Genomic DNA, 12,779 nt, shown 5'->3' with positions numbered 1-12,779 from the left:
ATATTAACCCACAATTAAATTTGTAAAGAAACATTTCAAGAAAAAGTTGGGTTAATGAAATTCTAGTCTCAGACAATACACAATTATAGTGGAAGAAAGACCAGCTATTAACAATCATTTCTTGTTTGGATTTCTACAAACTCTGCAATGCTAACAACTGATGAAGTTAATGTACAGTAAAACTATCATGATAAAATGCAAGAGATATTTAGAAAAATAGTAAATTACCATAGTAATATAACAAAACAAAACAAACTTACAAGGCTAGAGAGATGGTTTGGTGGTTAAGAACTTGCTGTTCTTCCACAGGACCTGTTTGGCTGCTAGTACCCAGACAGGAAAGCTTATAACTGCTTGTAACTGCAGCTCCAGGGAATCCAATCACCTCTCCTGGCTTCTGTGTGCATTTGTATACATGAACATATACCACTTCCTAGACACATACCCATACCATAATAAACAATAAAATAAACATTTAAAAAATACCCTGGACTAGGAAAATCACTTAAAAGCTAACAAATCAAGCTGTCAAGGTGGTTTAGTAGGTAAAGTCACTTGGTGCCAAGCCTGGTGATCTAAGATTATTCTCCAGAACCAACATGGTAGAAGGAACGAACCAACTCCCACAAATTGTACTCTAACCATGATATGTGGGCTCTAGTGGTATGCATGTACACACATACACACATACACACATGCACATAAACACACACACGCACATACAACCCAACTAAATGTATTTTTTTATTTTTTTTTAAAAGCTAACCAATCACTAAGTGGCTATCACTAATTTATAAACTTTTAAATTCTGCTTGGGTAATGGAATCAGGAAATAGGATAGAAATACATAAGAGATTCATCCTAAGCATTATGCCTTAATCACCTTATTATTTCACTATTTATTAGACAAAATTTGGGAGCAACTCAAGTGGTGACTAGATTTAAAAAAAAAAAAGTGTTGCGTAGCCGCACAGCAGAACATTAACCTGTTAGAACAGGGAACAGATATTGATGCACATGACATAGTTGGCTCTCAAGATCATAGCTCTAAGTAAAAGAAACTAGAAATAAAATAATATGTATCTGTCATGGAACACTGTCCCCTAATCATAGCATAGTCATTATCATTTTAATCAGATTAGCTGTGGTAACCTGCAGATAGTTCCTAACAAGATCCAACCTCTAGAAGGTCCTTTATAGTAAGAGAAAGAAGCATCTTTAACCTCTCACCTGAGATAGAACTACGCAGTCCAACCTGAACCTACCTCCTGCTGCATATAGTCTTGGGAAAAAGATAAAGAGAGTTAGCAAGTTAACTAACAGGGGGACCTCATCTATGCAGGTTTAGGAGATCATCTTCCACACTGGGGTGCAACTTCATGATGTGACTGTTTATAGAGATCACATGCTCTCCTGTAACTCCTATATACAACTGTAAGTAAGCCAATTAAACTCATCAATTCACCAAGTTGAGCTTCAACAGAACCACTCCATCAGTCTGTTGCTGGTACTCTATGTAAAGTGAGAGATGTTCCTTCACATCTCTGCAGGAAATGTTAGTGAAGCAACACCAGGATCTGTCCACATAAAACCCGTAAAAATATAACTTCACTAAACAAAATCAGTATATCAGTGTGGGCCAGGGAGATAGCTCAGAAGGTAAAGCTTCTTACCAAACAAGGCTGGTGACCTGAATTCAACCCCCAGAATCCACTTAAAGAGGAAAGGAGAAGATATAAGCTAAGGATTGTCCTCGGACATCGACACTTGTGTCATGACACAGGCACACTCAGTTTTCCACATACAAAAGCAAAATAAAATGTATTTAAAGAGAACTGAAGCATAGATCAACATTAAGGACACTTGGCATACTTTCAAAAGACTGGATTTCAGTCCCCAGAACCCCCGTTGGATGGTTCACTACGGCCTGCAGCTTCAGTGCCAGGGGATACAATGATTTCTAGCTTCTGTGGTGGGCATCTGCACATACTTGACACACACGTGCAAGTGCACAACACACACACATACACACACAAGTAAAAATAAAATATTGAAAGTAAATAGATACATTTAAAGGTAGATCAGTGGTTACTTGGTACAAAGGGCATCAGCTGGATGATGGAAATTTTCTATATGTTGACTACAGAGGAAGAGCATTGATGGGAACTTGCAAACCCATTGAATTGGCAGGGTGTAGTTGCACACACATGTCATGCCAGGGGAAGCTTATGTAGCAGAAGCCTGAGCTACCCACAGAGATCTTGTAAAAGTTTTTCAAAAAAATTCAAAACCCACTTCATTGAATTATACATTTAAGTGAATACAGTTTTGTAACATGTAAATCAATAAAACTGATTTCTTAAATTGGACTCTAATAATCTATTTTTATTCATGGATGTGCTTAGAACACAACTTAGATAATCATTGCAGCTTTGATCTGAAACTTCTCCACCTTCTCCTAAGATCCAAAGTTCTTCCAGATGCTTATTCTTACTTGTACCGACAAATCCACTTCCTGAGTGAGGAGACTTCATTTCCTTGACCACAAGCCAGGAACAGATGCCTGCCTAGGGATGTTTTTTCAGTTAATTTCTTTTGCTTTGGTTATAATTTAGGGTATGAGTGCTAGCCTTGGAGCCCAGACTAATCTCAAGCTAGCTACATACCTAGGCTTGTCTCAAACTCGCAACCTTCTTGCCTCAGGCTTCTGAGGGTTGAGACCACAGCAGTACACAGCCATTTCTGAACAGTCTACTCACTTCTATAGGAAGGTAATCTTTCTCTCATCTTTCTAGTAAAACAGTAGTTTCAAATACTCATCCCTATCACACTCAGTAATCACACTACAAATACTTTTCTCACTGATGTAACAGAATATTCGATAGAAACAATTTAAGCCATCATGGCAGAAAAACATCTCACATCAAGGCAATTAGAAAGCAGGGAAAACAAAGGGAGTGAGGACCACATACAACCGCAAAGCATATCACCACCTAAGGGTTCACACATGGACCTGTGAATGCATTTTAAGTCAAGCCATTACAACTATTTACTGTATATGATACTATCTTATGATAATGATAATGCCACTGTGTGAAGAATCGCATCATGTATGGATTGTTGTATTTTTCTGTAGCATATTTTATAACAAATTATATTCATATTTTGGTATTTTATTTCATTAATATTAAGCCATTTTATCAGGAACATTTCAAAATAATATGTATTTACAAATTAATGTTCACACTAATTTTATTTTATAATTTGATATGATATTCTTATACTTTCATAAACTTGTAAAACCCTTACATAAGACACACATATACATACATATAAATGTACATACATACACACACACACACACACACACACACACACACACACACACACACAGGAGAGGAAGGGAGAAAAGAATCCTTCACTATATAGTGCTATAAGCTCTAGTTTTCCTGAACCTCACTATGTAGATAGAATTTGACTGCCTCTACTTCTTGAATACTGGAATTAAGTGAGTCACCATACATATTCCATATATAATTTATCTTAAATAATTTTTGCCTAATACCTGACACATTTGTTCAGTAAGCACTGTATTAAAAGTCACATGTTCTACCTATATTTTGGAGAGTTATTCCTTATTGTGACTTCTAATTGTGTACATATTACATAGGAAATTTCATCTATATGTTCTCTGTAATTTTTTATTCCAATCTACAGAGTGATAAGCCCAGAAAGAGCAGGCCCCAAACAAACAGTCAAGTTTTGAAACAAATATCTCCAAAATGTGGCTCTATGGATCTTATATTTAATGTCTGCCCCAGTTGTTAAAAACTCAGGGTATGTTAAAGAGAGGATTTCTTTGATGAAAATGTCTCTCACCACATATCAAGAGAGTTGAGTCTCCTACTTAGGGCTCAATAGCATCTACCTGTAATTAGAAGAACAGTATGGCTTGGAAGTTTCCCAAGCCTAAAAAGATTATAAAGACTGGATCTAGTCCACACCCATGATGGTGTCTATCATATCAACCTAGATCACTTGCAGAGAAAGAGGCACATGACTGGACATGTGACTGCTGAGTGAGAAAAGTCCCACACTTCCCAAATGGCTCACCAAGTACCAGGGCAGAAACTTCTAGGAAACAAATTCTGACAGGAAAGAGAGTGACAAAACCCATTAAATTCCTTACCCTAACCCCTGAGTACTGCTTGTTTAGATCTGTCCTTCCCATTTGAATGGCTTCATTCTGAGAAGGAAAAATGGAGATCCTTCCAAAACATCAAGTTACGAGATTGTTAATGGGAAGTGGGGGTAGGGGTAGGGGGATTGGAGTTGGTTATGTAAAACCACAAATGCAAAAATTTTGAGGAAATAACTGATAATTTACACACAAATAGAAACCCATAACCATAGGCAGATTGTGTTTCTGTTTGACAGATGTCAATGAAAGAAAACTGGAGAATAGTGAGGTAATTTGAAGGGTTCTTACCCAGTCCTTGATTCTGCTGTTCCCACTCAATGGTCTCTGGCACCTGGTAGGTGGCTACCTCTAGTAGATCCACAGTTCCTGGACCTATATCAGGTTCCTGGGACGTGATGCCAGGCACAGTAAACCCTGGTGGCTCAGTGTCAACAACAAAGTCCTTATACAAGGAGTCTGTCTCTTTATCTTCCTCATCATCTTCATCTTCCTCATCTTCCTCTTCTTCCTCTTCATCTTCGTCCTCTTCATCCTCATCATCTTCTACCTCTAGAAAACAATTCAAAAGAAAACTTGAAGACATGCAATGAACATATTCTCAAATGCATTAATCTTTTACAGTGATTCATACACTACAAAGTAATCATGTTAGTCTTTTAAAACCAGTTGTTAAAGACAGCATTGGGCAGTCCAAGTTTTATGAGATTATGTGTTTCTATATACCCTGTGTTTTAAACTTTCAACATTGCAGTTATATATGATACTCCTCATGTTTATTATGATTGTTAGGTTTTTGGCAACATATCATAATCTAGAATCAGAGAAAAATGAACCTCAGTTGAGAAGATGCCTCACAAGCCTCTGGGCAGTTCTGTGGAGGCACTTTCTTGATTCACAATTGGTGTTGGAGTGCCACTTCCCTCATGTGTGCTGTGCCATCCCTAGGGAAGTGATATTGAGTTGTACAAAAAGTAGAACAATCAAGCTACAAGGAGCAAACCACTAAGCAGCACTCCTCCATGTCCTCTGCATTGGATTCCTTTCTTCAGGTTCTTGCCTTAAGTTCTTGCTTTGACATCTGTCATAGTGAACTGTAAGCTAAAACATGAAATGGTCTCAGTTTCCTAATGTTGGTCTTGGCCAGTAATACAAAGTAAACTGAGATAGAGACAATGAATTTTTGTAAACTAATTTATATGTTCAAGGGTAGCAAACATTTCTGTTTTCTCAAGGTTATAAAATGTTTATCTGTTAGGAATTACCCTGATATATCAAAGAACATAAAAATATTTCCATCTCTTTTATAATAATATTAAAGAAGAAAATTCATTATTTGATATACTCCTCTTTGACATCAGTGACTAGAATTCAACAATGTCACATGAGAAGCAGATGAATTTGGATTGCACTCTCCATGTGGAAGAGTAACCCAAAACCCTAGAAATAATTGTACCAACATTCCTAATCCAGTGTTAAAGAGTTACAAAATGTCATATATCAATAATGTCCATCACCTCTGATAAGGCATCATTATGATTGTAAGGAGTGAAATTTTACAATGGAGCCTCCTTGGTGCTTCAGGTGGTATGGGATGAGGAACCTAAGAGTACAAATCCAGTTGATTTTAATTTTCCAGGAATATTCATGTCCACTCTTCACTGTGAGTGAGCCCACAAAGCAGTTTGACTGATGGCAGAATGCATCTAAGGCTTTCTTTGCATCTCTGTAACAGTCACTGTGGCAAGGAACTCTACTCAGAAGTCAGAGAAGACAAGAGAACTGAAAACTAAAGCCAATCACAATCTTCCATTGTAACCTTTCCTGTTTCTAGACAACTAGGTACATTCTTCTCTCTTTATCACTTAAAGATTTTCTTGTAAAATGTGTTACTTGTAAAACATGTCAATTTTCCCCTGGTGCTCAGCAGGAGGGCAGATGCCTAGCAAGGGTAGGGCACTGAGCTCAGGACCTAGAATCACAAAAAGCAAATTAGTCATCATGTATCAGCCTAAATTCTGTAGACTTTAGTGCATGTCACTGTTCAGAAATCACAGCAGAGTGGAGATCTAACGGATGCTGTTCCAGGCAACAGAGATAAAGTTTGTGGGTCCAAGGAACTGATCTGCCCCTTAAGCAAACACACAGCAGACATGAATGCAACAACAGGTACAGAGACCACACTCCAATGAACTGTCAAGAAGAGAAGAAATATCAGATGCTGTTACTTCAGATGGCAAGACTGGGGAAAGCTTCCCTTATAGTATAAGGATTAAGTACAAATAAGAAATTCTATGAGTGACTGAGTTGATATTTACAGGGAGAACATCAGCAGCAGAGGGACTAGTGACACAAAGCTTCTTAAGGGAGGTGTGCCCAGACTGTGTTCAGAGACTAGCAAGGAGCTCACTGAGGACTGGGCATGGGATGAGGGTGCATTATGAATATATAAAATGATGAGAGGGAGTAGATAGGGCCTATCAGACTTACAACTTTTCAAAATGACTCGGGCTACAAGGAAGGACGTGATCTCAACAGAGCACACAGAGAAGGAAACCCATGAGGATGCTCTTAGAACTTAGGTGAGTGATTGGGTAATGGTGCTTGAAAGAAGGTATGATGCAGATCTGCCTAGATCCAGTGATACAGTTTGTAGGTGGACCCCTTGCTAATTATTATCATGTGAGACACAAGAGGGAAGGAAAAAGATTCCTCCATCACCATTGGGAATGCAAAGATAATATGCAAGTTTAAATCTATTTGAGACACATTGTGTGGTGGCCATGCCAATGACTTACACATGCAAAGGCTGAAAGTCCAGGAAAGGTGGAAATGTGTAAGTTATCAGCTGACATCAATGGAAACTAGGTCCTTGCTCCTTTTAGTTTGCTGTGACTGAAATGAACTAAAGCAGTTGAAAATGAAACTGTCATGCATGGGATGCAGCTCAGTTGACACACTGGGTTTGATCTCCACCACCATATGAACCTAGTGTAGGAGCACATGCTTGAAATACCAGCACTTGAGATGAAGACAGGAGTTTCAGAAGTTCAAGATCATCCTTAGCTATATAAAGAATTGGGCATTACCATGGGCTAGAGAGAGAGAGAGAGAGAGAGAGAGAGAGAGAGAGAGAGAGAGAGAGAGAGAAAGAGAGAAAGAGAGAAAGAGAGAAATAGAGAAGGAAGGAAGGAAGGAAGGAAGGAAGGAAGGAAGGAAGGAAGGAAGGAAGGAAGGAAGGAAGGAAGGAAGGAAGGAAGGAAGGAAGGAAGGAAGAACTAAAATATTAAGCAGATGTGTCAGGTATCAATGCCAGATGGCTGAACACTTAGTGACATTGTTATGTTCAGAGTTGAAACAAAGAAATGTCTTGTTACATCCGGCCAGGAGAGAGGAAAAATGTGTCTAGACAGTGCCCTCTCTAAGCCAATTTCACCTATCTGGTGTCTCTCTGGCTTCATAACCCACACAATCCTTTGTTCTTCTGAGGGCTTAAGCCCTGAGGAACTAAAAAGCTTTGCCATTCTTATCCCACAAACTCACATTGTTAACTGAACAGAGGAGAAATTTACAGCCTGTTTTTCTTACTGGCTATTACTTTGAATCCTCAAAAAACATCCGGGCAGAGCTTAAGATGAGTTTGTTCAAACCCAGAATTGTTGGTCCTCGAGGTTAGGTGTTGGTTCTCTTATCAATTACAAACATACCTTCAGTCTGTGGTCACTGAAAATCAAACTTTACCTTTGCTCAAAACTAGACATCTACAAACTTCCCTGATGTTCTCATAGGCAGACCTCACCAAAGGCCGCCCCGGGATCTCTACTATAGACGTCTTTTTCATACCCAAAAGACCAACACATAGCGTGCATCTTCAGGCTGTCATTAACACATCGCAGGGGTGAAGAGCCCTTGCAGATGTGCCATCCAAGCCTGGGGAAAAGTACCAGAACAGGAGCCCTTGTCCCTAGGATGTCTTGCTTGCCTGACTCTGGATAGCTCTTTACCTGTTTATTCTGCCTTCTTATAACATTCATTTTTCATATGAATCCTCACCTTGGCCTATTCATGTAGTTTTTATAAGGTGAGTTCTCTTGTCATTGGTCTTTCCCTTCCTTCTTTAAATTTAAAGCAGGATCTAAGGCAAATAACCTAATGCACATAAAAAAATATAAGGCTACTATGGGGAAGAGAATTCCCTGAGCTGAGTTGTTGCCATATCCCGAAATGTTTACTAGCATCTGAGAACCCAAAAGATCAAGAACAAGGGGCCAGAGATGGCTCAGTGAGTAAATCACTTGCCAAAGACAACTGAAGATCTGGGTTCATCCTGAAACCCATGATGGAAAGAGAAAGCTGGCTCCCACAGTTGTTCTCTGGCCCTCTTGTCCACATCATGGTGTGGATACACTTGCATTCACACACATCATATGCATACACGTGCACACACACAGATTGTGATATTAATAAATAGGATTAAATTGTTTTACCTAATAGCAATGTTACTAAAAGGGCTTAAACACGTGAAAATAAGTTCAGCCCTGGGAATGGTAACTACTTTTTACAGTCAGATTCTTCTCAAGTTGAGCATAAAATTGAGTGTGAAACTTAAAAGCCAAAGAATTTAAATTTGTTCTAAGTATATGAAGCAATCCTCCAGCAGATGGCTCCCTAAGAGTAGAAGGTGCTGAGAAACCTCAGACATTTTTTTTTTTATTTTATTCGATATATTTTTTATTTACATTTCAAATGATTTCCCCTTTTCTGGTTCCCCACTCCCCAAAAGTCACATAAGCCTGCTTCCCTCCCTCTGTTCTCCCACCCATCCCTTCCCACTTCCCTGTTCTGGTTTTGTCTTATACTGCTACACTGGGTCTTTCAAGAACTAGGGGCCACTCCTCCATTCTTCTTGTACCTCATTTGAAGTGTGGATTATGTTTTGCATATTCCAGTATTCCAAGCTAATATCCACTTATTAGTGAGTGCATACCATGATTGATCTTTTGAGACTGGGTTACCTCACTTAGTATGATGTTCTCCAGCTCTATCCATTTGCCTAAGAATTTCATGAATTCATTGTTTCTAATGGCTGAATAGTACTCCATTGTGTAGATATACCACATTTTTTGCATCCATTCTTCTATTGAGGGATACCTGTGTTCTTTCCAGCTTCTGGCTATTATAAATAGGGCTGCTATGAACATAGTGGAACATGTATCCTTATTACATGCAGGGGAATCCTCTGGGTATATGTCCAGGAGTGGTATAGCAGGATCTTTCGGAAGTGACATGCCCAGTTTTCTGAGGGACTGCCAGACTGATTTCCAGAGTGGTTGTACTAATTTGCAACCCCACCAGCAGTGGAGGAGTGTCCCTCTTTCAGCAAACCGGTAGCCAACATCAAACTAAATGGAGAGAAACTTGAAGCAATCCCACTAAAATCAGGGACTAGACAGGGCTGCCCCCTTTCTCCTTATCTTTTCAATATTGTACTTGAGGTACTAGCTTGGGCAATTAGAAAACATAAGGAGGTCAAAGGGATACAAATTGGAAAGGAAGAAGTCAAACTATCATTATTTGCAGATGATATGATAGTCTACCTAAGTGACCCAAAAAACTCCACTAGAGAACTCCTACAGCTGATAAACAACTTCAGCAAAGTGGCAGGTTATAAAATCAACTCAAGCAAATCAGTAGCCTTCCTATACTCAAAGGATAAGCAGGCTGAGAAAGAAATTAGGGAAATGACCCCCTTCACAATAGCCACAAACAGTATAAAGTAGCTTGGGGTGACTCTTACCAAACATGTGAAAGATCTATATGACAAGAACTTCAAGACTCTGAAGAAGGAAATAGAGGAAGACCTCAAAAAATGGAAAAACCTCCCATGCTCATGGATCGGCAGGATTAATATAGTTAAAATGGCCATTTTGCCAAAAGCAATATACAGATTCAACACAATACCCATCAAAATCCCAACTCAATTCTTCATAGAGTTAGAAAGAGCAATTCTCAAATTCATCTGGAATAACAAAAAAATCCAGGATAGCTAAAACTATTCTCAACAACAAAAGAAATTCTGGGGGGATCAGTATCCCTGACCTCAAGCAATATTACCGAGCAATAGTGTTAAAAACTGCATTGTATTGGTACAGTGACAGGCAGGCAGATCAATGGAACAGGATTGAAGATTCAGAAATGAACTCACACACCTATGGCCACTTGATCCTGGACAAAGGGGCTGAAAACATCTAACGGAAAAAAGATAGCCTTTTCAACAAATGGTGCTGGTTCAACTGGAGGTCAGCATGCAGAAGAATGTGAATTGATCCAACCTCAGACATTTTTAACTCTCACAAAATCAAGGCTCTAAGGTGGTTGAGAATGTAATGAATCTCCTAACATTACTAAAATCTCAACTATTCCCACCTTCTTATTTTTATCATGTTAGATATGTGCAAATAGTATTTGTGTCTATATGTATTATGAAGCTTAATATTAAATTTCAATATGAATATGACATATCTATATCTATATATACCACAAATGTGTTACCAAGCTTTCTACAGTAATAAACAACCCTAGAGCACTCACCATTGCAGTAAAGAATTAGAATGTGTTTAACAATCTTTCATGAGGTATACGGGATAGCCAAGAGGCTCAGAGATCACACTGCCTATACAGAAGGCCACGTTCACTTCCTAGCACCTACATCATACAGCTTAGAACCACCTTTAACTTCATCCTTTAGCTGAATCCAGCATCTGATGTCACCTATGCTCGGATGCTCACATGCACCTGCCTATACACAGATACACATAAATACACTAAAAATAAATCTTTATCACACACATACACACACACACACACAAAAAACATACCACTACTTAAAAAATGTAAAACTCAATTGAAATTATTTATCATATATTACATTCTTCAAAATTGTCTGTTCATTTCACTTCTCTGTTCTGAATACTAAATAAATATGATTTGAAACTTTCCATATTTGTCTACAACATTTTATTAAAAGTATTAAATTTAAAACTCCTACTTGATGTTTATCAGCATATATAATAAAAAATTTATGGGTTTAATTTTTCTGTCTTTAAAACTGCACATTTTGCTCTTGGTCAAACCCTCCCCTCTCTGGCTAACAGAGAGCATTCTACACAACTCTACTTGCTGTTGCTTATTAACACCTAATCCCCTCTCAGGCTTGACCACATAGAGGAGCTCTCTTTGGCCATTTTCATTTATAAAGTCACATTACATTATATTAATATAGGGAGCCCTCATATCAGTAATGGTAGCTCTAGACTGTAGCTTCTGATTGTTCGACCAACTGCTCTTGATTCAGATATCAGCCTCTTGTATATGTCTCTTTGGAGACAGGAAGAGGAGACTGAGCATTCTGCTTCTTCCGGCTTCTCTATGGAGAAACACAGAGGCAGGATCAGCCTTGGATCTATAAATTTGGAGACATCTAATATAAAAACTTTAGCAACTTAGTTACCACAAAAGAGTATTTTCTTTAAGAAAATGAATAAAAACTAAGTATAAACTTCACACTCATGCAAAAGATAAACTGCAGGTTGGATAGGTTGACTATTGATTTTTATAAACATACTGATTAGGATAGACTTTCCCTTAGACCCGTACAAGGAGTCAACCTATCCAAAATGAAGGGCATATATTATTTTGTGGAAATATGTTTTATTTATTATACCTGTGAGCCTTCCCTTCTTGAAAACAAAATTTGTTATGTGCTTCTTTGTACCAGACTCTAAGGATCAAGCATTGTGCCTTGCTCGGAATCTTCCCTTAACACATGCACCCTTCATGGAGCCTAAATACAGTTTTTATTATGCTGTATTATGTGTATGTGTCAAAAGAGTATGACACAAGCTTTTAAAGGAAAGCCCATCTATATATCCTGTTGCCCTTCCGGGGATGCTGGCACAGTGGAGATGACCCTTATACAGATGGACTCCCACCAGTGCTGGAGTCTGACCCTCCATGCCCGCCTTTCATCTCTCTTCCAATACAACTTAAAGAATTACTTAAGAATATTGAGCTTCTCTAGAGTAATTGAGTGCAAGTGTCAGTACAGATTCTTCTGAGGATGTGAAATAATGTGTGACTTCTCAGTGGTATCCATTTATGAAATTTATTAAAAAATGTGATTGGAAACCATCACCTCCTTGACACTTTCAAATGTTCAATTTGGGGTCTAAACAAGCTCTAGACTCAAGCAGTCACACAAACAGCAAGAGAAGGCAAACCCAACCAATGATCAATATAAAAAACGAGAACTTAGCCATTGTTTTACACAGCACCCTGCACTGACAGGCCATTGTCCACACAACTAGGGAGAGTTGAGCCTGCCTAAGCAGATACAGTGATGTCAGTAGAGACATCATAAGCTGACTGTCTCTGTCCTGAAGAGTGGATTCATTTGAAATGGGCAAACTGTAAAAATAAATCCAAGGCTGGGCCTGGTGTCACTTATAATCTCACCACCCAGGAAATTGAGGCAGAAGGATTATGAGTGTGAGTCCAACCGGGCTACAGTGTAGGATTCTGA

The 12,779-nt window shown here is 38.6% G+C and overlaps 1 protein-coding gene across 1 annotated transcript in view; it reads right to left on the bottom strand.

Annotated features, from left to right (window-relative positions):
- LOC127690777 (armadillo-like helical domain-containing protein 4) overlaps positions 1–12,779 on the bottom strand; it is a 112,445-nt gene that overhangs the window by 85,086 nt on the left and 14,580 nt on the right. Inside the window, exon 4 of the mRNA XM_052190301.1 lies at positions 4,490–4,750. Coding sequence (XP_052046261.1) covers positions 4,490–4,750 — 261 coding nt within the window. The remainder of the gene's footprint in view (positions 1–4,489; positions 4,751–12,779) is intronic.

Source organism: Apodemus sylvaticus, chromosome 8, assembly GCF_947179515.1.
Source record: "Apodemus sylvaticus chromosome 8, mApoSyl1.1, whole genome shotgun sequence".
Classification (NCBI taxonomy): Eukaryota; Metazoa; Chordata; class Mammalia; order Rodentia; family Muridae; genus Apodemus; species Apodemus sylvaticus.
This window is presented reverse-complemented; position numbering and strand designations above follow the sequence as displayed.